Raw genomic sequence first — 27,757 nt, 5'->3', positions numbered from 1 at the left:
AGCTCAACGATTTTGGCCCCAGTGATTAAAATATTTGGAAACCCCTGATATGCTGCATACTGAACCAAAGTCGTGCCTGCTTTGTTTTGCTCTTGCAGGAAGTCAGGGATTCTCCGGACAAACGGGATTTACAGATTTCCCCAACACTCCTGGGACCCCGACACTCGGAGAGTACACCTCCTCCGGACCGCCCCCCCTCTCCTACCAGTCTGAGCAGGTTAGACACATTAAAGCCAAACATAGCCGGCTCTTTACAAAACCAAATATCTACACCACATTGTTAAAAAACCTAATATTGAGCACTCGCATGGCAGAGTCGGTTTCAGAAAAGTTTTCATACATATGAACCTGAGTGGGGGCTGCACAGTGGCGCAGTTGGTAGAGCTGTTGTCTTGCAGCAAGAAGGTTCTGGGTTCGATTCCCGGCCCCGGTCTTTCTGCATTGAGTTTGCATGTTCTCCCTGTGCATGTGGGTTTTCTCCGGGTACTCCGGTTTCCTCCCACAGTCCAAAAACATGACTGTCAGGTTAATTGGCCTCTCCAAATTGCCCCTAGGTGTGAGTGTGTGTGTGCATGGTTGTTTGTCCTGTGTGTCTCTGTGTTGCCCTACGACAGACTGGCGACCTGTCCAGGGTGAACCCGCCTCATTAGCTGGAGATAGGCACCAGCAACCCTCCCGACCCCACTAAGGGACAAGGGTGCAAGAAAATGGATGGATAGATGGATGAACCTGAGTGTTGCTTTAAACATGCCAAACCCGCAGGGGGCGTAAAGCTAAAACTTGTCAGCCAATCAGATTGCTTCAAAACAACCACAACTTCCTGTTAGAAATTCAACATGATGCCTGAGTTTTTATAAATTAATGTTTTCAGTGATATTAAACTGAGTTTTCTTGTGGATGAAAGGCTAAAACGCATAAAAATGAATTTGTTTTCCCAGATATCTACCTCTATGTGGACTAGGTCTCAGATATAGCATGCATAATTGTAGGAGAAAACGTATAGATTGTATAGTTAATTGCAAAAATATATTTTATAACTGCTTTCAGGCAGCCCATTCTGGAGGAATGGAGCACTCGCACGGCAGCATCCTCCAGCAGCACGTATCGGGGGTCCACAACAACCAGAGTCTTGGCGAGGCCAGCAGCCCGTTAGCACAGAGGAGCTCAGCCACACAGAACTCACGGCTGCAGGGCGAAGGCTCCTTCAGTCTGGGAGGCCCTGGAGGGGAGGGGGCCGATCACGCTCTGGATGTGAGTGACAATCAGGCCTGAACAAGGAAAAACAAACAGTGAACAACTAGTTTGGGATTTTTTTTTTTTAAAGAAAAATACTGTGAAGAAGTGCTTTGGTCAGGATGAAACATGGCGGCAGGATGATGATCCAGGTTTGTTTTGCAGTAACAGAATCTTTCAGCTAATATGTTGTTTGCTAATTGATAACAAAGTAGAGCAGTACATGTATTAGTAGCTCTTTTTACAAACACCACAAAAACGTTTTATTGAAAAATATGAGTTTTCTTTTGTTGTTTTTATTTGTGTGTTTCCATTGAGCAGATTTATTTTTGTAATTCCAATTTTAAGGCCAGTGGGGGAACACAGCAAGTGTTTTCTTTGTGCTAAAAGGCAACTTGCAATTTCAATCAGTGTTTTTTTTTTCTTTCTTTGAAGCAGCAAAGCCATGAAAAACAGAAATAGTTATACTAATGTACAGAACACTCAGCATCTCACACCATTTCTGTCCGCCCTGCAGCTTCTTCCCGAGCTGACCAACCCAGACGAGCTGCTGTCGTACCTGGGCCCCCCCGACCTCCCGAACAACAGCAACGACGACCTGCTGGCGCTGTTCGAAAACAACTGACTTGTGGACTGAGCCGAAGACGGCCGCCCGGCCCCCCGTCTGCACCCGCTTCAGCGTGTGTGTGCATACCAGTGTTTTTGTTTGTCTCTTGTCTTTTAAGTGTCCTACTGTACTCTGAGGTCCTTTCAGTGCAGTGTGGAGGTGCATGAAGGAACGCAGCGAGTGAAGGAAAAAAAGAGAGCCTAACAGGCACCGACTCCACAGGCCAGCATTTCAAACACAAGCACACGCCTCAGACTGGAGGGGGGGCAGGAGGTGTGTATGAGGAAGATGATGGAAGCTGAAGGATGCACACGTTAACTTTACTGTAGCTGCTCCATGTTGCCATATGCATTTGAAATATTTAGTGGAAAGGAGCAGGTTCTCATCTGTAAGTCAAAGACATCAGTGCAACCAAACTACTAAAGAAATCGGCTCTGTACTCAAACAGTAGCTGTGTTTCCAGTGACCATGTAATTTGTGCAGTTTGACCTTCTGAAAATAAACACGCATTGAAAACACTGTTTTCATCACACCAGTCACATGATCAACAACCAAATGTTGCCTCTAATGCAAACCATGAAGGAGACGACGACAGGAAGTAGTTGGAGGTTGATGTAGTGAAGTGTTTTTTAATGACTTATCATCTGAACAAACTTATTGATGTTTGATTTTAATTGCGTTTCTTATTTAATGGAAACAACACAAATGCGAAATTGTTTTTTGTCGACATCAGTGGAATATTGACAGTTTTTTAACAGAAGCACAGCTACTGTGATGTCACCTATATTTGAAGATTAAAGCTCCTCACACAGACAGTCATACAGAGTTGGTTTTTATTCTCTCACAGCAAGAGAGAGAGAAATATATTTTTAAAGACAACATTAAAGGCTATTTGGGAAAAACCTTGCCTCATAGAATCATCTGTATGTGTGACGATCTTTAGTTTTTTATGGCATTTCAGAATATTATTATTTCATCAAAGACATAAAAAACAAAGCATCATTGTTTTCTGAGGTTCACTGTGTCTGCGACCTGCTTCAGCACTGTGGGAAAATAAATAAATAAAAAATCCCCCGCCACACCAGCACCACCACCACCGTTCCTTCCCTCTGTCGGGGCTTTCAGAGCTGTGTGTGCGATGGCCTTTTCTGCCGTTGTTTGTTTTTAAATGATTTGACATGTATAACCCATCCAGACGCGGGTTTATGTACTGTATAATCAGCTGTTTTCATTAGAGAACGTGTGTGTATCAAAAGAATTGTTAATCATGGTAACTTTGTCATTAGTTGGATAATGGATCATTGTTGGCACTGTATACATTCTATATGTTAGAAATCTATAAAGCTGTTGGAAAAAAAACAACAAAAAAAACATTGGTGTCATACACACATGGGCACACGACGCATGTATGACAGAAACTAGTCATCTGACACTAGGTCAGGCAGACAAACATGCAACGGTTGGTTCCTAATTCTACTTTGTAAAGCTGAAGTTTATTGTTTTTTTTTTGTTTTTTTTTCTATGATCAGTTTTGCAACCGCACCCTTTGTGGTTCAGCGTTGCCTTAACGAGGTAACTACAGCAAAAATGTTCTTTGCCAATTTGAGCAACAACGATATTATATTTGGAAACGATGGACTATTTAACTGCAAATTTGCTAGAAAGGAAGAAGAAAAAGCTTTTTTAAATATGTAAACTACTCCACATATTTTGTAGCACATTGTAATTGCCATTATTTTCTATTTATTTTTTAATCATATTCATCATTGTACCCACATTTACCTCCGCTCTTCCCCTCCTCCCACCTCTGAATCTAAATTAAAAGTCACTTTATTTGGCAAAAACTGATCTTACATTTTATTTTTTTATTTCCTTTATTTAACCAGGTAAACCCCATTGAGATCCAGATCTCATTTTCAAGGGGGACCTGGGCAGAAGTCTGCAGTGCACAGCAACCTGGTTACAAAACAAAATTGATTAATACATATACACAAGTAAAAAACAAATTTAAAAACAGTGACACTGTTTAAAAGAATCTCATTGCCTGTTTTTAAGAATCACTCAAAATAAGTCCAGCGAAATCAGTTCTGACATCTTGAGTTCGGACTGGAGCTGATTCCAGGCTGAAGGAGCATCACACTGAAAGCTTGCTTTCCTTTTTCAGTTCGGCAACGTGGAACAAGCAAAAGAAAAATGTCGTTGGAGCGTAAAGAATGGGAATTAACAGATCAATGTAAAAGAGACTTTAAATATGCTGGAGCCAAACCGAGTAGAGATTTATAAATCAGGATCATCAGGTGTTTGTTTCTCCGTACTCTTAAAGGAGGCCATTCAGCTTTTGCATACAACTCACAATGATGTGTGAGAATCTGCTACCGGTTACAAACCTTAAAGCACAATGATAAACAGTATTTAATGACTGAAGGCATTTGGTCGAAGCATTCATATATAAAACATCTCCATAATCCAGGAGTGGCAGGAATGTTGCAGCTACCAGTTTACTTCTAGCTTTAAGAGAGAAACAACATCCATTTCTGTAATAAAACCCAATCTTCGTTTTCAGTGTTCGTAGCAAATTTGCTATGTGATTTTTAAAAGAAAGCTCTTTATTTAAAATATAAAGAGCCAAGATATTTGTAATTACTGACAAACTCAATTTGTGTCCCTACAGCAGTAGTAAGCAGTGGAGGGATCTGATAGTTTCCTAGAGTGTGAAAAAACCTTTGCCTTTGTCTTATCCACATTCAAAACCAACTTCAGAGTTTGTAAACGAGCTTGAACTACTTTAAAAGCAGACTGCAAGTACTGAATTGCCTATACAAGTGAAGAATAGCAATAAATCACTAAATCATCTGCATAAAAATGATAAGAAGCATTTGACAGATTTTCACACAAGTTGTTCATATAAATAGAACAACTTGTGGGCCAAGAACTGAGCCCTGTGGGACACCATTTAAAACCGTGCGATTAGAAGAAGTAAAGCTGGCCAATTGGACTCTCTGGGTTCTGTTTGACATGTAATCAGCTAACCACATGGTGGCTTGATGTGAGAGCCCAATCCTGTGTAGTATGTCAATTAAAAGCTTGTGATTTACTGTTTCAAATGCCTTTGATAAATCAATAAACAGAGCAACACAATGCTTTTTGTTATCAAGAGCCTGAATAAGATCATTAATAACCTTTAAAGTGGCAGTAACAGTACCATGTTTCTTCCTAAAATCAGACTGGACATTTTGTAAAACCCAATTGGAATCTAAAAAAATCTTCAATTGATCTGCAACTAATTTTTCAAAATATTTTGCTAGGATACATAGTTTAGAAATTGGTCTGTAATTATTTACCTGTGACGATTCATCTTTATTGAAAACGTTTCTTGGCATGTGTGACTGGGATCCACGTCACTGGACTTTCTGCATGGAAGTGTTTTAATCTGAACACTTTCATTATTGGTTAAAACAAAGGCGGAGTTAAAAATGGTCAATATCCATGTTCCTATGGGTCCAAAATAACTGGAAATGTGTTGTTAATCAGAAGAACTTGATCAAATCATCATCAGGAAGTGCGACCGCCTCTTTGAATCGGTGCTTTGTGGAGCTTACTTGAGCAAGCAATGATCCTGGAGAAGCAACTGTTGCTTCTGGGGAGAAACACACCGATTGCCGTTTTCTGGTCAATCGTTGCTGATCTTTATAAAGCCTGGCCTGCCGATTCTAATTTTGGCCGACGCAGAGGGTTTTTTTGTTATTGTTTTGTTTTTTGCCTGTAAAGTCACAAAATATATTGACAAAGTCTCTGAGTGACTGTTGTTAAATGCGCAGTACAGACGCGACCTGGCGGACGGGTCTGCTTGTCAACCCTCTCACGGCAAAGCAAAAGGGAAACTGTTGACTTTAACATTAAATACACCTTTCTCAACAGGTGAGGGCGCACTTTTCCCGTCTATCAGACATTTAAGCGACTTGAAACCATTCCTCCCTCCCTGGCACCTCCAGACCCGAGCCCCCATCCGGCCCGGTTCGGGGGGCAACCGCCCTCCCAGCCCCCCCTATAGCTCCGCCCCTGGGAAGACGCACAGCGGGGGTCGGGAATCGGGGGGCACAGCGCTCTGCCTCTGAACCGTGAGCTCCTCCAAAAGAAGTTGTCTTGCCCTTTTAATTGCTGAGTTACATTTACTTGATATACTGTCATTCAAAGCTTTTCTAGTATTATTTTTGATGTAAAAAAAAAGATGAAGGAAAAAAACTTTCTGGGGATTTTATTAAAAATATTAAAATAAAGTAAACTCAAATAAAAATAAACTTTGCCTATTAAAAATATGAGTTTTATTAGGTGATTTATGTTTTCCTGCGGTCTCTGCCTCGCCTTCATATCATGAGGCTAGTTAAGCACACGCCTATCTGGATTCCTATTGGTCCATTCTGAAGTTTTTTCGTCGTGCGGGCTTATTAATTGGTTGTTAGAGCGTTTCGTCACCTTTGAACTAAAATAAACGGTGTCTCTTGACCTCATCCCTTCAGAGCTGTAGAAATGGCAAACCCCAGAGTTTTCTTTGACATCGCGGATGATGGGAAACCAGCTGGCAGGATCGTAATGGAGGTAAGCTGAAGCTGCTCACGTTAGTCTAGAGTTCAGGAGTAAAACATATCCGTACCTGTGACTGACCGCGCTGGCGACTTTGGTTTTGTTTAGTCGTGTATTCTGGTGTCATTTATTTCGCCACTGACACCAATAATAATGTCTAAAACTGCGTGCAGGTCATAAGAAATCCTGAAAGGGTGAAAGTGGAAACTCGCAAAATTTGACAGTTGAAAGCAAAACGGAACTGGTCCCAGTAAAGCCATGAACAAGCCTCTCCGTTTTGACTTATTTACAGATTCTGAGCTTTCCAAAGATGTTAAACACACGGAAACCCCCCGTCAAAAATGAAGACGATAGGAGGAGTTTGAATGTTGGCTCTCTGGAAACCAGATCTGCGAGAAAACGGCTCTGAACGTTTCTAAACGATTCCCACCAAACCTGTTCCGCATTGTTGCTGTGCTGAGCTCCACCCCGCAGCTATGACTGCTGGGAAGGTGTGCAGACTTGTCTGACTTGTGTGGTTGGAAATGTACATTTTTAGAAGTTTTCACCTTGTGCTCCGTTTTCCAACAAGAGTGTGAGCCTTTGTCCCTGAGCCATCTGTGAACTCTGACCTTTAGAGGACTTAGGGAGCGAAACACAGGCTATAACTTGATTTTGGTGACACTGCAAGCGTGCCACTCCCTTTCCCCCCTACCAGGTTGGCACAGATTGAGTTTTTAATTATGACAAAAATAAGTATCACCTCCTTAATCATAGGGAAGACTCCTGCCTTGGCAGTTATCTAGCTAGCCAGGGGCCAGGATCCTACTTGAGGAAATTAATTAACTTTTTTAAAGATTTTTAAAATTATTGTTATCACCTTGTATTCCAACTTATTTGCTTTCCTCTCTGCTTGGCAGCTGCGAGCTGATGTGGTCCCAAAGACTGCAGGTGGGTGAAGCTTCCTTCAGAGCTAACTGAGCTGAAACAGCCTCATTCTGGAAATGGGACATTAATCCTCAGGAGTTTATTATTCATTCATTAAGTTTATTCTGAATATTGACAGGGATACAAGAAAATCACCAAGATATGAACGCTAGATAAATGCAACGTGACTAAAAAAGTGTATGATTTTGAAAAAAAAAAAAAATCACGAAAGAGGAAAAAAGACAATGATAAGTAAACTCAGATAAGAACAGAAAAAAGAGTGTGCTGGTTATCAAATATTGTGTAATAAGGAGAACCTGTGCTAAGATGACTAAGTGCTTTTTTTATTGTGTGACTGAGGTTGATGATTAGAAATATTCATATATTTAGGCATATTCTGCAGTTATATCCCAAACACTGGGTTAAGAACTGTTCAGTTTTTTTTTTCTTGGTTGCAGTTGATGTTTGTGTCTGAGGAATAGTGACATTTATGTTTTTTCCAGAAAATTTCCGGGCCTTGTGCACCGGTGAGAAAGGGTTTGGTTACAAAAACTCCACCTTCCACCGTATTATCCCCAAATTCATGTGCCAGGTAGAGTAAACACAGGAAACTGCCACTGTCCGTTCTCTGACCTAACGGGATGGATGGATGGCAGCACTGAATCTAGAAGACCTCTTTATTCTCTTGAATATTTAGGGTGGAGACTTCACCAGACATAATGGAACTGGAGGCAAATCCATCTATGGTGAGAAGTTTGCTGATGAGAACTTTACGCTGAAGCACACAGAACCAGGGATCCTGTCCATGGCGAACGCAGGACCAAACACCAACGGCTCCCAGTTCTTCATCTGCACGGAAATTACAAGCTGGTGAGTCTGACGTCTCGTTCAGATCCTCAGCTTGGTCTCGGTGTTGCTACACACACTGATGATGGGCTGTTCTGATGTGCAGGCTGGACGGGAAGCACGTGGTGTTCGGCAAAGTTGTGGAGGGCATGAACGTTGTCAGACAGATGGAAAAGAAAGGCTCAAAGTCTGGCAAGACAACAACCAAGATTACCATTGCTGATTGTGGTCAGCTATGAGAAGGGCAGCCGTTTGTCCTGCACTCTGTAAGGTCAACCTTGGTGAAATACCTTCTTCCTGTTTTATCTCATTTCTGCTGTGTTCAGATTTGTGCTGGGACGTCTTGTAGCTTCTGTGATCTTTCTTTGGAGGACAACACTTATTATGAAAATCAGCATAAATTACACTGGTGTTAACAATAAAAAGGCTTTAAAATCCAGCCACTGTGTATAATTTTGTTCCTAGAAAACACTTGTGGTTACACTTGTTTCATACAGTGCCTGTTTCAGTCTTCTAGGTTCCAAAACCAAAAATTTCCAACAAATGCCATGAACGGTGACAAGTGGTTTGATTCTTGCACGCACTTCCGACTTGATTGTTTGAAAGAAATATATATGCTTTATTCCTTGTAAAAACATAGACAAAATAACTACTACAAATCCCTTACAACTTAGTTGCAAACAAAACTTAACTTACTCTGACGTTTCAAGTTAAAAATAAGTGGTCAAAAAAATAACTTTACAAAAACCTCCCATCATCACACCGGACATCTGTCAGACAACAGACCTCCACCAAACGCCCTGTGTTCTTAAAATGGGAGGGTCTAAAAGTTACCAAAGTAATCTATACAATTCCAAATATAAAAATGAATTACAGATTTATGTTCTAAACTAAAATATATTCTAACCGCCCAAAGAAGAAAACAAAATGGGTAGAAATTACAATTTACAAAATTTAACATAAATGGCCACAACATCCCAGCCCCTAATTCATCTACAACAAGAATTGCATCTAATATCTTTATAAGTGACCATTACCAAATGCATTATTAATATTAACATTTAAACATTAGCAGACTTTGCTCTTTAATATCTTTCTATTGTCACAATTCATTAAAACGTCAACTTACGCAGTAGTCCATGTCAGACATCTTTTTAGCTCCGTCCAACTGGAGAAGTACATTAGCAGCTTAGTCGTGGAGCACAGCTGCACGTGTTGGGACCTGATCTTTAACCTCTGGGTCAGATTCCAAATGGACAGGCATTTCTTTAACAAATACATTATTTGTTAAAGGGCACAATGTTTTAACAGACATTGCACCCTCTTCTGGGCCACCTGTTTGTTGTTGGGCATTTTTACTTCAGGTAATGGTGCCCATCTTTAAGCAAAGCTGATTTTGACATATCATCCATGAACTGTTTGTCTTCTGCAGACCTTTCAGTACGCTCATGACACTGGTGCTCCACAAAATCCAGATTATACTGACTGACCAGCATTTCTTCCAAATTGCTGATGGAGATACGGTTCACCTGAATAGAACCAGCAACATGTCCATTTTCTTCACTTGGTTGGGTTGAGTGGACCATTAACAACCCAACCAAGATGTGGTTGCACAATATAAGGCTTTTATAAATCAACAATGATGATCAATTTTTTGGTTTTGATTTTTTTTTTTTTTACAAAAACATACAATTTCTAGAAAGTGACAAAAACTAATGAGCATAAAAATGAGATTGCTTAAATACTCAGGACCTTTTAAGTGACTGATGTAATTCGACAAGAGGTCCAGCCAAATGGTTCTACTAAATCAGTCTCAAAATGACTGCTTTGTAAAACAGTCCCTTCAGATTTTCACGGTTGTGGAAATTCACGCAGAATAATCAGATCGCCACAATTTTTTGTACTGATGCGGAATTGAGGGTTTTTTTGTTCCAGATTTTCCGCAAAAATTGTCTAAAATATTGGGTTTCTGCTGCCTCAGACTTACTAGGTGTGAAGTCATAGTCTGTGATAAACATGGCAAGTAACAAAAAGTTACTTGCCACATCACACATAAGCACAAAGAAGGGAACGATGCAGTATCTCTGTTTTCCATGAGGTTTGAGAAAAGTTACTGTGAAAATATTCCAAAACTCCTTTAAAATATTTCCAAAGTATCACCACACTCACTCGTCATGAATAACTTTGCAAACCTAAGCTAGTCTGCCATGTTTGGCATTATCTGATTGTGAATTATCCTTCACATTGTAGAATGTAGGGGTATTAAATACAAAAAACACGGTAAAACTTATAGGATTTTTCTATTTATTTATGACCGATTACAGCATTTATCAAAACAAAGTTGGCAATTGTCATCGTTTTTCACCGTAAAAAGACCAAGTTGAAGAACACAGATTAAGGCATGAACATCTCCTTTCGGGGGGAATCACAGACGGAGTGAAACAAAGATAAATTCACTGGAATTCCAGTCTTCCTATGGAAGGGCTGCTGCTAGGAAACACAGGGATACAAACGGGAACAACAATCACATCACAACAACGTCACAAATACAAAACATACCGCAGGAAAGCCACAATGAAAACGTTTTCCTCCGTGTGTTTTTAGGAGAGTTCTTAATTGTTTTTTGACTGCCTTCTCTATGTTAGCTTATTCAGATCAGCAGGTAATGACATCATATATGCTCCTCTGTCTGGAGGAGAACACTGAGCAGAAGAAACATCAGACCTCTGAAGTTTAGCATAAGCTGTACAAAAATGTTTTCACTTAAATAACCTTGTAAAGCTGTCTGCTTAGACCGAACATCAAGACGGACCACATTAAAACACAAGATGCAGAAGGCATCAGAAAACGAGCACAAAGAAAATGCAAACAAACCAAAAGAACCTGCTAAAGAGCGTCTGTCACCCAGTGAGAGGGAATGTTCAGATGTGTTCTGGTACTTTCTTTTGGAGATAACACTGGCGAGTTTTTTGGTTTTTTTTTCAGCGACACTGTGATCAACTGGGCCACAACATGGTGAAGGAATGAATGGAGCCATGATCTGTAAGCCGCAGCATAACCCTTAGAAATAGATTTTGGTGTAATGTCCAGTTTCAGGTCTCTTGTTTTCCAAGCTGAGTCAGCCTGATGTTTTATAAAGCGTATTCATAATGAAAGTGATTTGACATAACAGCCAGATGTGGTATTAAACCTTAAAGCAGTGGTAGCTGATGACTCAAAGATTATGAAGTTTAACATTTTCAACATGAAAACGGTCGTGGAAGGATCAGAGTCCATTTGAGCTTCAGGCTTTATTGTTAAATAATTGTTGCAGAATATTTTTCATTTCAGGGAGTAAAAGAAAAATGTCACAGTAACAGCATGTTATTAACTTAGCAAGTAATGATGTAATCTAAATATAATACCACAAAAAGAATTTCCTGTGTTTCAAAAAAACATTATTAGTCCACAGGTTTTAAACGTGTTTATTGGTCAAAAATAGCAAGAATTAAAAATCCCCACCTTTTCAGATGCCTGATCTCACTGCAGCTTTCTGTTGTCAGTTCCTTTATAAATCTCGACCAAAAGCTGCATTGTGGTTATGGTGTTCAGGAACTATTATGTTCTTGTATTGTGGACCACTGAGACAAGAATCAGGAAATTTGGACAACATTCAAATATACATATTTCCATGTTTTTAGTTAACTGCTGCTTCATATTTTTAAATCAAAAGCTCACACTGCTTAAAGAGACAAAATGGAACCTTGAATTTTGATTAAGACATTTGGACTTCTGTCCAAAGACGAATGTTTCCTGAAAGTAAACATTTCAGGAAAGTAAACTTGACCATATTTGGTCAAGTTAAGTCAAGCCCTAACTTGACCTAATAAAGTCAAGTTAGGGCTTGACCATATCAGACTACCAACTGTCAGTTTTTTTTACAGGTTTTGCAAGAGTTAACATGTCCATAGGTGGCTTGGACGTCCGTCATGGAGCCATGTGAGCTGCTTTCTGAAGAGTGTGATGTCACATGCAAAGGGTCAATATGGAAATGTGGATGGAGTCTGTCCATGCTACTGCAGATGACCAATGAGAGCAGGATAAGCTTTTCTGGGGAGGCAGTCTCCCTAAAATGATATCTTCTAAATTAGCTGAGATTTGCATTGTTTTCTAGACTTTAGAAATCTAAACGTTTATATCCAATATGTACATTTTCAGCAAAGAGACGAACTGTGTGTCTTCTCACCCAAACTTCATCTTGCCGATACAATAGAACAGAACAACTCCAGAAGGCATATTTGAAACACTATAATTGAAGTATTTAACAACAACACTGAAGAGGACTTTCAATAAGCTAGCTTAAACTGAGAATGTATTTAGGAAGCACAAGCCCCACTTAGCACAAGTCCCAGAGCCCCCTGGGTACAACAGGGCCCTGAACACCCAACACTTCCTGTCAGCCAGGCAGTTAGTAGCTTTTGCAGTGGCACATATCTGGTATTATTTTGTGATGCAATCCAAGAGACCTTCCAGTCAATATAACACTTAAACACACACTAGACTGGACAGTTTTTAATTCAGCGCAATGCTAGCGCTAATGGAGATAGATGAAAGGCTGAGCCTGTTAAAGTATTCTGCAGTAAACCAAAAACTAAACTCTATTCACACTGAAATAAATCTATGTTGTTATTTTGAACACCTAACGGCTAGAAAGCAATGCTGGTTTAGATCCATATTACAACTGCTGCACGACTCAATAGCTCAGGCCAGGGCACTTATTAAACGGAATCATCTGAGTAGTAGAAACAGCGTCTATAAATTCAGTGTATAAGTTTAGAGTCATCTGGTTGTATAACAGGATATTTCTATCAACAGAACGTCGCTTTTCCTGTCAATGTGGGCAGAAGAATGTAAAGCTGGAACTGTGCCTTCACACGCTTCTGGAACAAAGTGCAAGGAGAGGACACTTTAAAAGAAACGTACTGTTTCTTTTAAAGTGATAAAATATTGCTATATTACTCTATGTTTCAGAATAAAGCTGTTTACACCCTTAACTGTCACCGTCAAAATGCTTACATGCAAGTCAGTGGGTCCATGAAGATACCGGTGTCATCCTGACAGTTAAGGGGTTAAGCAGCAGTTGCGGTGCACTGCTTCCAAATCCGTTTTTGTTTAAGTGATGCAGAGCGGAGCAAGGTGGCATTGAGGAGGAGCATGCTCAAACATGCTCAAACATGTTGTAATACCTGAACATAGATACCAGAGACTTTCTCTGGCAGACAGCTACAGCCTGTGTTCACGCTGCAGCACATCTGTGCAATTTGGAGTTGTGCATCCCACTCTCCCTAGTTTTGATCTCCCGGTTTAAATGCACAGGATACTTCTAACTATGTTCATGTAGGCTAAATCAGAAATTCCAAACATCCAGCTACGTTTTTCAGTTCCCTTAGAAGAATCTGACATTCTTCATGGCTGGGAAGACAGAAGAGATACTTCATCCCTTGAGGACGTTCAGAATCTACCCTGCGGCCGGGAAAAACAGTCAAGAACATTTCTACTCTTCTTGATGTAAAGGGCTCTGGACTGACTTCTGATCCCTTCTACCTGTATCTGAGGCTAACATTATAAAGAATCAGAACACCCCTAATATAATCTCTGGAACGATGTACTAGAACAAAGACCTCAAAAAATGCCTCTGGGAATACCATGTAAGCCTTCTCTGTTCTACAGCTCTAACTTCCTGAAGGTTCTTCCATAATTCCTTCGAAGCCAAACAGTTGACACCTGGTCACTTGATTGCGGACCATGAGTATTCAAACACACTGGTTCATACACGCCGCAGACCACCTAGCAAAACTCCTCCTGCTTCAGCATACATCACGCCCAGCATTTAGCTGTTGTTTCTTGACAGACGAAAACATAGTGGCGGAAGCCATGGCATAGATGAACGTGTGTGAAATCATTAATTCGGTAGGTTAGTATTTAGCAAAGAATCGTACAAATGAACGTGATTCCTCATCACGTCCTATAAGTGCTCCAGAAAAGTGTTCATGTTGCCTGTGGATACAAAAACCAGATAATGGAAGTGGACCAGTCGTAGGGAAAACTCAACGTCGCTGTCCGAGAGCATTGTGGCTTAACACACACCCGCAGACGTCTGACAAAACTTCTGACAAAACGTTGGGCGAAAAAGTTTGACCCGGGCCTAATGTCAAAAAGCGAAAGCAGATGTCTCCCTGTAACAAAGATGTCGCAATTTTGGTCACGCGATTACTTTGATGACAGGTGATTTTGAGACTTTGGATGAAGTATGGGAGAGCTTTTAGTCTCCTAAAAGGTTTTTGTAGAAAAAGAGGATTCAGATCCCTGTCTCTAAACGTCAGGGCAGAAAGAATGTTCCCACATGTCTTCCAGATCAGTCTGGAGAAAAAACTCCTAACAAGACTTACAATGAACTAGACTTATCTGTTTGTGGCTTGTTAATTGAGTAAACTGGAATGAACTGGTAAAGTGAGCACGTATAAACCACCCGTGTACTCTGGAATGTGAGAAGTTTAAAGTTAAGGGTCAACCAAATAGGAAGTAGATGTCGGTTTCTTCAGAAACTAGTTGGGATTTTACCAAGACTTCCTGTACAAAGACAATTGCAGTACAACAGACTCTGCTGGATTGACTTCTATGTTTTCAGTGTGGGTTTGTTTGTTGTCTCGTGTATTTTTGGTACTGGAGTTGTGCTTTTAAAACCTCTCCAACCTACATGCCGCAGAGTGACGTTCTATCAATGCTCATTTACCAATTTTCCATCAAATCAGTAACTTTTTGTCTTTAAAATGTCAACACTCCTGAATCCCAAATGGAAAGTACTTGGTCTGAAGGAGGGAAGCGCACCAATTGTTGCATTCTCCAGTTACGTGACCTGAAAGTGGCACCCTCTGCTGTTTCCCTGAGGGTTTCCCTGATTTTTCCTTCAGTAAAAATATGACACGTTAAATGAATGTGTGAATGCTTTAAAGGACAGTGTGAGGTTATCATTGCCTCCACTAATCAATCTGTGACCTTGATGGGCACCACCAGTCGTACATGTTAAAGGACTAAACAGATAAAAAGAAATTAAGAGTCTGACATTCAGTCACCTTTTGCCACTCGGAGCCTCCGGCGTCAGAAAGTCACGTGCTGCTCTGAATTTGTCTCTGTTTCGTGTGTATGACTGCTACCTTGGCTTGGGTGTGTGGTTGTGTGTGTGGGAGGGTTTTCAGCTCTGCGGTGATGTCTTCCGACTTTCTCTCAGGATGCCATCCAGTCCGTTGAGTTGGCGGAGGAAACCTCGGTTGGGGATGACGCCTCGGTGGTCTTTGACTGTTCTGATGGCCTCCACCAGCGTCAGGTTCTGTCTGATCATCAGGTAGGCCAGCACCAGAGTGGCTGAGCGGCTCACTCCCACCGTGCAGTGGACCAGCACCTTACCTACACACATGTGCTGGTGTTAAATGGTTATGTTTCCAACATGCTAGAGTTATTCTAAGGAAGAGCTTTTTTTTTTTTTACTTTTTAAGTAAAATGCAGCATCTGTATTGGACCTGCAGGGCTTTTGCACTTTTTGTCACATCACAACCAAAAACTTCAATGTCTCTCGTTAGGATTTTGACTCACAGACCATTTATTTCTCACTGTCTGAAGTTAAATCGGATCAAACTTCTCTTGTTTTAGGTCAGTTGGAGGAAATTACATATGTATCTAATATCGGACATATTAATAAATCCATCTCTGACATTCTTTCTCTCATTGCTCTGGCATTTAGCAAATAGGAGTAACTCACATGAGAGGTTTGATCCAATTTAGCTAAGACAGAAAAAAAAATGGTGAATTTGTTTTTTTTTTTCATTCAGTGTATATAAACTTCAACAATGTTTTTACAAGACACTGTATGATTTCAATCAATCAATCAATTTCATATATATTTTTTAATCTAACCACTTAGAAATTTACCTCAAAAATCCTCATTCCTACAATAAGCGGTTTCCATCTTCTTTAATTATGCTCCTTTTACATGAATATTTATAATTTGGACATACTGTGAAATGCTAATCATGTCATTTTCCCCATAATTTATAAATACACTCAAATAAAAGGTTGATTTTTTTTTTCTAACACTGATCAATGTCAGATTATGCTACTTCAGATCCTTCAGATTTCAGATCCTTCAGATTTCAGATCCTAATAATCTTTTATAGATTTTAACCAGGTCATACCAACAGATCATGGAGAGATCTGCACAGTTTTAATCTCGCGTGGAAGTGATGTTATGGCAGAGTTGGTGTTTTGACATTACACAGTAAGTTCTGGTTGTTTTAGAGCCGCTCGTCCTTTGGAATCGGCCTCAGTCTGATTATGACAGGTGGTTTGGGCTGATTTTGTTGCAGATGCACACTATGAATTAGTATTGATAAAAATGTAAATCAGTCATTAATGAATGGTTTCTATCCGTACGCATGCCTTCATATTTACAGAGTTACCTCCACTCGAGAGGGCTTTGTGGATAAACTCGGCAGCCGGATAGAAGTTGACGCTCATGTCAAAGGTCGGGGAGTCGTGAGCCTCGATCCCATGGTAGGTGATGTTCATTCCCGCGTAATACTCGGCTCCGCCTCGCCACTTGCTCTGCGCGCAGTTCAGAATGTGTGTGATACCGAGTCTGGCCAGCTCACGGCGGTCAGAGGCAATGTTTCTGAGGAGAGGAGAGTTGTATCAGCATTTTCAGTCATTGAGGTTCTGCTCTTCCTAACAGAGGTTACTGAGTTACACAGTTTGAAGAAGATGCTATATCTTCAATAGAAACTTGAAGTGAGGAGGTATTTCTGTTCGCTTGTTTCTAATAAGTGGATTCTGGGGAGTAAGGTGTGGGGTTGCAGTTTTCTTTATTTCAAGCACTGAAATTCCCAATATGTATGTTATAACTGTAGCATTGATCTATAGAACAACAATGCTTTTAAAACATAAAGTAACAAGGTAAAAAAAGAAAATCTCACCATTAAAAATCAATGATTACCATAAATAAACTTTACTCACTCTCTTTCTCAAACAGCATCATCCATAACATTAAGACCCATATTCATGTGATATTCACTGTATTTGTAAATACATACAAATATTACAGAAATCCAGCTACTGTTCAGGTGTTAGAGGGATTTTTTATATATATCTGAGATATTTCATTGCATCAAGTGACTAACACTAAAAACAAAATAAATATGTTGGTCATATTTTAGATATTTTTGGGGGGGTCAGATATAAACAGAGTACATGCACACAGGAAAATACTTTACAAGAATTATAACTCTGTAGTCAGTCTTATGAACCAACTTGATGTTATATGATATGGGGGAGAGGTTCGCTCAGGAAAATAGTTTGGAGTGTAAACAAGAACCTCTTCTCTGCTGTCTGATACATCATTCTGACAATAGCAGCTAAACTGAAAACCAACTCACTGGTCTCCAATGTAGAGCCTGGGCCACACTTCGTCCGCATGGTTGCAGGCCGTCTTGCCCGTGTACAGCAGCCTCTCCAGCTCGGACACCGTCAGTGTCGGGGAGTCACGCTCAGGCTCCTTTCGGCTCGGAGACCTGGAGCTGCTCCGAGACCGAGAGAAGCGGGACATGAACGCCATTTATGCTGAACAAAAGGAAGAGAACGAGCCCATTTATCGCACGGAACTGTATTTAAACTGCTTTCAGAGTCAGAAATGTTCAAAAAGATTATATTACCTGTAGATTTGGAGCCAAAAACTTTCTTTGTCTCGTTTTTCCCCATGTCTTATAATTAAAATGCCCTTCTGAGTATGTATAAAACGAACCGTGTATTTTTCTTTACCTCAGTATTGTTTTGCTCTACGGCTCAGAGGATGAGCAGGTCGAGCTGCTCCGCGGCCATGTTGACTCATATAGCTGCTGTGGGAGGAAGGGTGGTTGGTGATGAGACTACAGCCGCTTCTCAGCATCCACCAGTATCTGCTCCGCCCGCCGCCGCCGCCGCATCTCCCGTCCTCGCAACAAGTCGTCGTTAAGACCGTCGCTCCACAGTCACAGCTCACGTTCACCAATGAAACATAAGTAATGTTTACTCAAGCAGTGCAGACAGGTCCGTTGTCTCTCCCGTGTGGTGAGGTTTCCGTTGTTTCTTCGAAAACAATGGAGGTTATTTGGACAGTTATTTTGACCATGTATGAGGGAGACCTTCTCGCCCAAACGGTTGGTGTTTGTCTCCATCTATAGGCCAAAAGGTAGAACTTCAAAAATAGGATCTTTGTAAAACCCGTTGTGTTCTGGATGTTTCGATCACATCTCATGATCCTCGATAGTAGTTCAGTTTAGCTAGTTATAAAAACAGTTTTAATCGATTTCTTATCACTTTCCATTTCTGTAGGATAATTTGACTGCATATAAGTGTAGCCGGGGCATATTGGCCCCCCGAATGTGTGCTGCTGCGCCCTCTTCTTCTTGTCCATATATGGAAGACCCTGTGACAGAGCATAGCTGGCTTGTTAGGGAGACAGGTAATCGGCATTTACATTTAAAAGCAGGTAGATCGCTGAGGAGATCAGATGTCTCCAGAGGGAAGGGGGTTATGCCCAGAAACGCATGCCTGCGCTGACAGCTATGTATTTGGTCTTTTCCCGAAGACCGTGAAGGCAGCATGACGTCAAATCTCCTCGACACACGTGTGAGCGTAGTGCGGAGCAGTGATGGCTGCTGAAAGGCTGCGGTTTCATGAAATGGGATTAGACGACCGTCTGTTAAAGGTAAAAAATACCCCACAAGGCGTTAAGAAAGTAAATGTTAGTTGTTCGTGAAACTTTGTCTTTAGCTGAAGTGTTAAGAATCGAGAATGCGGCTAAAAACTCGATAGAAATGGAGGAGAGGTTTCTCTCTGCTCTGCTAGTGTCTCGTGTTGTCAGGCTAAAACATACGTGCCGTGGGAAATGACATCTAAACTGAATATTAATGCATTTGTTAATTTCTTTTTTTAATTTCTGAACCACCCTAAAGGAGTGACAAACACACTAAACTTTCGAATGAAATAAAATGAAAAACATAAGTGATGGTTTGTTTTGTTTGGCCGCTATGTTAGTGTGTGTAATAGTTATTGTCTCCTTACATATGACCTCTGTGTTTGAGTTTTTCTTTCTTCCGCCTGTCAGACTGATTGCTCTGATTATTAGAAATCCTGGATTGGAGTTGTTGCCACCAAGTATGGCACAACCAACTCTTGGTTTTTGTGTTTTGTTTACTCTAGTTATCTTTGTCTAATATTAAAAAGGGTTTGATGACGTGAAACAATGTGTGACAAAGAAAAATCAGAACAGAAACAGATCAATCAAGTTTTTTTTGCTGATTATATATTTGCTTGATTTAACGTTTAAGCTCAGTTTATTAGTGCAAATCGTCTAGAGCTGGAACGATTAATCGTGATGAATCAATCGTTGAAATAATTTTCTACTAAAGTAATCAAATAATCATTAACTGGAGTACAAAGAGCCAATTCCAGGCCAATTGCTGAAAAAAAAGCACATTCAGAAAAGTAGTTAAACCAAAATTGCACAAAAAATATAACCATTTTTCATTGAAGATGATTAAAAAAACATTTTAGGAAATCCATTTTTTATTATTATTATTTTTTAAAGAATTGAATAGTTTATTTGCATCTATTATAGTTCTAATATTGCATGAAAAGCCTTAAAAGAAAAATCTGCCATATGTGCTTATTTTTTTGCTCTTAATTGTCAAAATGATCTATAAATTAGGTGCTAAAATAATTGCTAGTTTTATGATCATTATACATCGCTATTTATTCAACATGACAAAATAAACATCATAATGTTTATCTCCTTTGAACACAGCCCAGGAGTTCCAATATGAAGTAAAATTAGTGGCATGGTAACCTATTCATGTCATGTCATGTCATGTCATGGTGTGCTCAGTGGCACTCACTTCCTGCTCTTGGTGGCTCAGGCGGTGGCGGATCTAGGTTGGTCTCAGCCCACCCTGATCCAAGAGAAGGCCATTCCTCTGGCTCTGGATGGGAAGGACCTTCTGGCTCGAGCGCGGACCGGATCTGGAAAGACTGCAGCCTACGCTATACCCATCATTCAGCGCATCCTGGCCTCCAAACAGGTGGGTAGGAATCCCGTCTCACACATTGTTTAATGTAACTCTGTTTTATGACGCTTTATGAAACACTAATTATCAGCATTTCCTGCTTCGAGACGTTTCCGTGGTTATTTCCCTGTGTGTTTTTCATCTTCAGAGCGTTCGTGAGCAGGACGTGAGAGCTCTCATCCTGGTGCCGACCAAAGAGCTCGGTCAGCAGGTTCAGACCATGATGAGACAGTTGACGTCTTCCTGTTCTAGAGATGTCCGGGTGGCAGACATCTCCGGCAAGGCCGACGTGTCAACTCAGAGGTGGGACCTTTGGTTTTGGAACGTCCTTCGTTTCCTCTGCTAAATGCCACCATTTTAGGTTGTCTTAAACTCAGAGTTGCAGGCTGCTTCTGGCTTGACAAGCTAATCTAATGGTTGATTTTGTTGATCCATTTAGAGATTCTCTGCTTTAGACTTTGGTCTGTTGCTACAGGCTTGTTCAGGAGAAGGAATTGCTGGGTAGTTAGCGACTCTGGGTTTCCAATGATAGAAAAATGTTACCAGCTGGAATAATAAGCTGAATTTGGCTGCAATATTTGATAACTAGGACCAAATTGGAATGCAGGTCATTGACTTTGAATTTGTCTTATTCCTGTATATGAATAGGAATTTGATTTGAGGTGAAGCTGCATGATGTGAGAGAGATGAGATGCAGAGAGTGAGATGTTAGTCAGTTTATGCAACTTTTTATTTTATTTGTATTATATTTTTCCAGTCGTCCGCTGTGGTTGGTGTTCAAGTTTACCTTTTTACCTGAGCTAGTTCTAATATCAGCTTGCACACCTAAACTAAATATTTCCCTGTTATGTTCAGAGCTCAATTCAATATTTGAACATGACCTGCTTCATTTTCACTAAAGTTTTTATTTATTTGTTTATTATTGGGTCCAGCTTATTTCAGAATGTGAGTTATGTACTCCAACCTTTTAATGCCAGATTGCGAAGGGCTCTCTCTGTGTTTTATGAAGTCTGGGAAACAGATTGGTACTTTTTAAAAAAAGTATTTGGAACATGTGACTTTTGTTCCATATGTTTGATACTGTAGAACATGTCTGTGCATCGGTATGTTAAAATCAGTGTTATAAAAATCAGTGCCTCCAGACAAATCACAGGATTTCTCTGTGCTAATGCATAATTGTGAATTTATAGCAAATTTTCTGTAAAAATGTTAAAAAAAAAACATGTTGTTAAAGTGGTTAACTCCCACCTGCAGGTGGCAGTATGTTTTACTCCTTCTGCCACAGCCGAAGGAGTGGCAGAATCACAGGCTATAACTTACCATGTTTTAGCCTGTGATTGATAATAACAAAACGATTGAACTATTTAAGTTCGTTGAAGAATAAAAATATTTATGACCAATTCATTTTCTTATTTTATACTCACCTTTTTTCCTTCTATATGTAGATCTTTGAAGGAGTATAATAAAGAAAAAATATCGCCAAATCCCTTGTGAAAATTTCTAAAGTAACGCCACAAAATCATGTTGATGGCAAAAAATCCCCAAAAATAATCGTGTAAATCTCAGAGGGAATGAAAAATGCATTATTACATGATAGATGCTCCAAACGTTTTCCTCTGTTAACAGTGGGTGTGTGATCCTGTTTCTGAACAGACCCATTTTAATGGAGAAGCCCGATGTGGTGGTGGGGACACCGTCCCGCGTTCTCGCCCACCTCAACGCCCAGAACCTGGCGCTCCACTCTTCCCTGGAGATGCTGGTTGTAGACGAGGCCGACTTGGTCTTCTCCTTCGGCTTCGAGTCTGACCTGAAGAACCTGCTGTGGTGAGAACAAGAAGTACACTATACATTAAGGACGATGTATATAGTGAATACTAATACCTGCCACACCTTCCAGACTTATAGTCAGAGTAGAAGATTCAACAGAAGGCTTCATTTTCCTGTTACTTGACAATTACACACTGTAGCATTAAAGTTTTTGGTTGTAGCCTGAAAGCTTCTGTTTATTTTCTAGCTTCTTTGAAAACATGAATGTATGATTCTGTGGATTATTTCTAATTTAAATTTCAGTTGAAAATTTAGTTGAAATTTAGTTGATGAGGAAAAACAGTTCTCAGTTTCAAAATTGACCTGGTTATAAAAATTACACAAATGTAGTTTTTACTTGTGAATGTAGTGTTACTTGTAAATTTTGCAGAAAATATGCAAGAAATGCACAGTTATGCATCAGTGCGAACAAATGTGGGGATTTGATCCTATTGTACAAGTTTCCTTTATCATGAAATCATAAAAAACTGGAGGGACAGTTTTCCAAATTTGTAGCTTTGAGACTCAAAGTACCAATTGCCTGGACCTCTGTTGAATTAGGTCAGGCACTTAAAAGGAGGCAAATATTTACACAATTAATGTGAGAATCTGTTGATTTTGTGCGAATTTCTGCAATTGCAAAATCACAGAAATCTGGAGGAACTGCTTACTGAAGCTGTGTGTTTGTGTGACCTTAAATGAAACCAAAACCATGTTTTTCATGTGTTTTCTCCATGTTTTTGTAGCCATTTGCCGAAGATCTATCAGTCGTTTCTCATGTCGGCTACTTTCAACGAGGATGTTCAGGCCTTAAAGGAGCTGCTGCTGCACAACCCGGTAATCTCTTATTATTATTATTATTATTATTATTATTATTATTATTATTATTATTATATATTTCACATCCTGAAATCTTGGCAACATTCTCCATCAAATGAATCTGTCAAATGTTTTCTTCCTGCAAAAATTATACGAACGAAAAATGTAAACTCAAAAAAATGTCTATTCTTGCAGGAATATGCGCTGAAACCTGCAGTGTTCCGTTTCATGCTGCACGTGGAAGCATAATGTGTAATGTTTACCCAAATTCAAAGGTTCTTGTGTCTCTTCAGGTGACCTTGAAGCTCCAGGGCTCTCAGCTGCCTGACAGCAGCCAGCTGCAGCAGTACACCATCAAATGTGAGGAGGAGGACAAGTTCCTGCTCATCTACACGCTGCTGAAGCTGCAGCTGGTCCAGGGGAAAACGCTGCTGTTTGTGGCAGCAGTGGACCGAAGCTACAGACTCAAACTGTTTCTGGAACAGTTCGCCATCCCAGCGTGCGTCTTGAACTCGGAGCTGCCCGTCCAGTCCAGGTGGGCCGCTGATGCTGATTCCTTTTTGAAGATGGGATGAAAGATTCCTGTAGAACATTTAATAAAGATCTGTTTGTGCTCCTCTGCAGGTGCCACATCATCAGCCAGTTTAACCAGGGGTTCTATGACATCATCATCGCCACAGATGAGCAGAGCTTGGTTGAACCTGCCGCGTCGTCTTCAGGGAAGAAGACGAAGAAAAATAGCAAAGCAAAAGCAGCACAGTGAGTATCGCCACAAGAGATTAGAGAAAACATAGAATCCATGTTGTCGGCTGTATCAGGCCGTCTGTGCATCCTTAAAAAGTCTTAAAGGGGCAATATTATTTAAAATCATACTGACCTCTGCCTCTTCAGAGCTGCAGGTTCCAAGCTTTCGAGTTTCTGCCTCACAAAGCAGCTCTCCACTCCACTCCGCTCCGCTCAGCTCCTTCAGATTAGCCAGCAGCAATCGGCAAACAGCTGGTGGAACTGCACATCAGCTGAGCTCATAATAGCAGCTACTTCTCAGAGCAACTTTGGTAAAAATGTAGTTAAGGGATAATAGAGGAGCCTTGTTGTGAGGACTTTCTGAAGGCGGAGTTTCAGAAAGCAGGAGTTTTTAAAGCGACAGAGGCCCAATTTCAAGGCATTAAATTACATAGTCACATTTCTTTTAAGCCATATTTGATAGATTTTTCTTAAACAATTGAAGTTTACATAGTTACTTGAATGTGCTATAAAATTACACTTTGTGTCTGGAAAACACAAATTATTGTCCCTTTGAAAGTCTAAAAACAAGACCTTAAAATGTCTGAAATTCATTGAAGAAATTGTAAGCCAGCCTGAAACACATTACTCATAGATCTTACATTTTAGGACTATCTAGTCTTGTATTTTATTTTATTTTATTTTTTTCATCAACAGTTTGAATTGCACACAGACATCTTCATTATTCTGAGACTCGAGTGGTTTCAGGCTACAGCTAACTAGCTGCTAATATACATTTGCTAGCTAACTAGCTTTTTTGGGTCTTTCATGGGTAAGTGCAAACCAGTTGGTGGAATGGCAGTCATCTTAAAAAACAAAACCAAACAAAATGTGTATATATAAGATATCTGATTTCCTTTTGTACATTTCCTTCATAAAGGTCTTAAAAAGTCTTAATTTTGAGTTGGTGAATCCTGCAGAAGCCATGTGAATGATGAAAGAAGTGATCAGTGGTATGGATTCCTGAAAACTTTAAAAAATTCATCTGTTGTTGACAGTTTCTTTGTGATTGGGCATCTTCAGGGCTAAAGATAAGGAATACGGCGTCTCCAGGGGCGTGGATTTCCAAAACGTTTCCAATGTCATCAACTTTGATTTCCCAACGTCTGTTGATTCGTACATCCATCGAGTCGGAAGGTCGGTACCGTCCAGACAGTTTTCAGGTTGTGTATTCCGTCCTTTGTGCCGTTTCAGACATTTCCTTCGCTCTCTGATCACAGAACAGCGAGAGCCGACAACCCAGGCACCGCCCTGTCGTTCATCTCTCACACCGAACTCGATGCCTTGGCAGAGGTGGAGGAGGCCCTCGGTGGAGGTGACTCTGTCTTAAATGTGTTTATGTCCAAGTCAAAATCTTGCAGATGCTAACATGTTTGCAAAAGCATTCTTTAGTTTTTATTTGGTGCTAACCGGAGCGTGCCTGCGTGCTTTTCAGATAAAGCCGAGGCGGCGCTCAAACCTTACGAGTTTAAGATGGAGGAGATCGAAGGCTTCCGGTACAGGTGCAGGGTGAGTCCTCGTTGCTTGTCGTCAGATTGCAGAACGATCTGTCGTCTCTTGAGCTCACAGACGCGGTTCGTTTGACAGGACGCCATGCGGGCCGTGACGAAGCAGGCCGTGAAGGAGGCCAGACTGAAGGAGATCAAACAGGAGCTGCTCAACTCGGAGAAGCTCAAGGTGAGGGACGGTCCGGAGGGACGGAGGCCACGTTCAGATAATGTAGGAACCAACGACTCCTCTCTCTCACGCAGACATACTTTGAAGACAACCCCAGAGATCTGCAGCTGCTCAGACACGACAAAGACCTTCATCCTGCCGTCATCAAGCCTCACATGAAAAACATTCCCGACTATCTGAGTACGTACAACAGACACAGAGCTGCACTGATGGGACTCATTACACATTTTACTGCACAATAAATTGTTACAATAATTATTACGATAAATAATAATGTTGTTTCAAGAACGCTTTTAAGTAATATCATGATAATGGCATAATAATGCAAATTCAACTTCTCAAAATCAATAACCTTTAATTTTGTAAAGAACTCTGGAAAGACATTTTAAATATCAACCAACAACAATAAATGAAACGGAAATAAAAACCACACACAACCAAAACCATAAATAAAATGGATCATGATGTTTCTGTTGACAAAATTTCCTTTCAGAAATTATTAATCACCAGAATGAAAATAATTTGGCTCATTTTAATGTATTATTTGATTAATTGCTTGTGACAGGTGTACTCCTTGTTACTGGTCCGATGGTCACTATTCTAAACCAGGGGTGTTTAAAGTGGAGCCTGACTGCAATTCAAGAATAAATTAGGACAAAACACTAATATTCTGCTAATGTCGAAAAAACGCAGTTTCACATTTGCAGTGTTTACATTAAATGAACACAATTTTAAATCACACATCAATAAGTTTGTTCATGTGACAAGTCATTAAAATCATGCTGTGCCATGATCCTGCAACTACTTCCTGTCATCTTCTTTGTGAGTTGCACCAGTGGCAACATGTGGTTGTTGATAATGTGATTCGAAAAATATGCTTCCATTGCAGTTTTGCGAAAGAAATACATTTTGATATGGCTAAAATAAAAAACAAAAGAAACACCTCATCCTAGCACCAAAACGTTTTATCAAGTGAGTTACTTTTGAAATTGCCATGTTTCAGTTAAGTCAATTTATTTTCAGTTTGTCAAATTACACAATTATGTAATGATTGAAAACGCAGCTAATGCGATAGACTAAAGTCGGTTCTACAAGATCTTGAATTATGGGTTGCACTTAGTTTTTCACATTGTGCTCTTTCAATTTTTATATAAATATATATTTATAAATAACATGGTGGAGTCAGTTGTGAGGTTTTGTTCTCCTTATGTTTGATTTAATTAATTTTGGAACCTTATAAGGACCAGATGTTGTTCATTATGTCCTAACAACATGAACCCCAACTGGACAGATTTTGACCTCACAGAATCAGAAGCTCAGGCTGCGCTCCGTCAGGCTGCGCTCCGTCAGGCTGCGCTCCGTCAGGCTGACGGCGTCCGTCAAAGCTAACGCATCAGTTTCTCTCTTATGCTGCAGTTCCTGAGACTCTGCGTGGCGTAGTGAATCCACTGTCAAGCAGGAGGAGGAAGAGGAGGATAAAACCAGCCCCAGCAGGAGTTGTGAAAAGCAGCTTCAAGGTTGGTTGCAGACCAGAACACCAGAGCAGAATAATACTTGTCTTGTTTATGAAGAGCAGATCAAACAATCCTGGAAAGTTTTAATCTTGGTGTATTACATTGGTAAGCTGCCTTCCATTTCCAAATTATTAACTAATATGGAGTTACAGATAAAAGTAGGTTTAGATTAAATTAATAGGTTTTTTAACTCTTCATTCAGTTTGTATTTGATGCATTTTTCTGAAGAAACATAATTAGTTTATTTTAAAACATCGCTCTGGGAGCCGTCATGATTAAAGGGCATCATATAACTTGCAGTAATTCATAATTTCTTTTTACAAAACATCCTAAATTGCAGTAAAATTTGAATTGTCTGGTTTCAGCTGAATGTGTACATTTAGTTCGTTTCAATATATGTTGGTATGTTTTTCTCTACTGAAGTTCTCTTGTTTTTTTTTGTTTCCCGAATAATGTAATCAGATTTTATTCGGATCACGATAAACTGAAATGAGTCGTTTTGTTCTTTGCAGAAGAACGTCCGGGGGAGGAATCCGCTGAAGAGTTTCCAGTACAAACGAACAGGAAACAAAAAAGCCAGAGGAGGCAAATCATAGCTGCTGGAGCCCAGATGAGGGGGGAGATCAGTTCTGTGTATTTCACCTGTTCAGAGACTGTCATTATGAGGATGGTGTGTGATCATGAACTCACTGAAGACAGAATGGACTCTGCATATTGACATACTGCTTTAAACAGAACATGGGATTCTGGATCCTGACAAACTCATCGTTAGTCCAGTTATCACGTGAAAAACACTGTTTTCTAAATAATTTGAAAATGTTTTAAAAGTAAAATTTCTTCACACCCGTTTTGGC

At 40.2% G+C, this 27,757-nt stretch overlaps 4 protein-coding genes across 7 annotated transcripts in view; 3 read left to right on the top strand and 1 right to left on the bottom strand.

Moving 5' to 3' along the window:
• Positions 1 to 2,655, top strand: part of zmiz2 (zinc finger, MIZ-type containing 2) — a 37,419-nt gene extending 34,764 nt beyond the window's left edge. For all 3 annotated transcript variants that reach the window (XM_008423231.3, XM_008423233.3, XM_008423232.3), the window contains exons 18-20: positions 99 to 217; positions 1,048 to 1,251; positions 1,751 to 2,655. In XM_008423231.3, coding sequence (XP_008421453.1) covers positions 99 to 217; positions 1,048 to 1,251; positions 1,751 to 1,858 — 431 coding nt within the window. In that variant the 3' untranslated portion in view covers positions 1,859 to 2,655. The remainder of the gene's footprint in view (positions 1 to 98; positions 218 to 1,047; positions 1,252 to 1,750) is intronic.
• A 3,624-nt stretch (positions 2,656 to 6,279) lies between these two features.
• On the top strand, positions 6,280 to 8,612 carry ppiab (peptidylprolyl isomerase Ab (cyclophilin A)). Its single transcript, XM_008423229.3, has 5 exons — positions 6,280 to 6,436; positions 7,321 to 7,351; positions 7,831 to 7,919; positions 8,025 to 8,197; positions 8,280 to 8,612. The coding sequence occupies exons 1-5, from the start codon at positions 6,368 to 6,370 to the stop codon at positions 8,410 to 8,412; spliced, it is 495 nt and encodes a 164-aa protein (XP_008421451.1). The 5' UTR covers positions 6,280 to 6,367; the 3' UTR covers positions 8,413 to 8,612.
• Positions 8,613 to 10,462: 1,850 nt separating this feature from the next.
• On the bottom strand, positions 10,463 to 18,541 carry dusp26 (dual specificity phosphatase 26). 2 transcript variants are annotated; one of them, XM_008423226.3, is made up of 4 exons: positions 17,914 to 18,541; positions 17,638 to 17,821; positions 16,666 to 16,877; positions 10,463 to 15,616 (listed from the first exon to the last, which is right to left on the bottom strand). In XM_008423226.3, the coding sequence occupies exons 2-4, from the start codon at positions 17,814 to 17,816 to the stop codon at positions 15,405 to 15,407; spliced, it is 603 nt and encodes a 200-aa protein (XP_008421448.1). In that variant the 5' UTR covers positions 17,817 to 17,821; positions 17,914 to 18,541; the 3' UTR covers positions 10,463 to 15,404. The 2 variants fall into 2 exon arrangements, with proteins under 2 accessions (XP_008421448.1, XP_008421449.1); XM_008423227.3 differs by having other exon boundaries at positions 18,020 to 18,539.
• A 248-nt stretch (positions 18,542 to 18,789) lies between these two features.
• ddx56 (DEAD (Asp-Glu-Ala-Asp) box helicase 56) lies at positions 18,790 to 27,751 on the top strand. Its single transcript, XM_008423223.3, has 14 exons — positions 18,790 to 18,947; positions 20,158 to 20,319; positions 20,453 to 20,607; positions 21,958 to 22,128; positions 22,857 to 22,947; positions 23,223 to 23,464; positions 23,554 to 23,688; positions 24,736 to 24,849; positions 24,933 to 25,027; positions 25,148 to 25,221; positions 25,300 to 25,389; positions 25,464 to 25,569; positions 26,806 to 26,906; positions 27,416 to 27,751. The coding sequence occupies exons 1-14, from the start codon at positions 18,891 to 18,893 to the stop codon at positions 27,497 to 27,499; spliced, it is 1,677 nt and encodes a 558-aa protein (XP_008421445.1). The 5' UTR covers positions 18,790 to 18,890; the 3' UTR covers positions 27,500 to 27,751.
• Positions 27,752 to 27,757: the final 6 nt, after the last annotated feature.

Source organism: Poecilia reticulata, chromosome 12, assembly GCF_904066995.2.
Source record: "Poecilia reticulata chromosome 12, P_reticulata-male-v2, whole genome shotgun sequence".
Lineage (NCBI taxonomy): Eukaryota > Metazoa > Chordata > Actinopteri > Cyprinodontiformes > Poeciliidae > Poecilia > Poecilia reticulata.
This window is presented reverse-complemented; position numbering and strand designations above follow the sequence as displayed.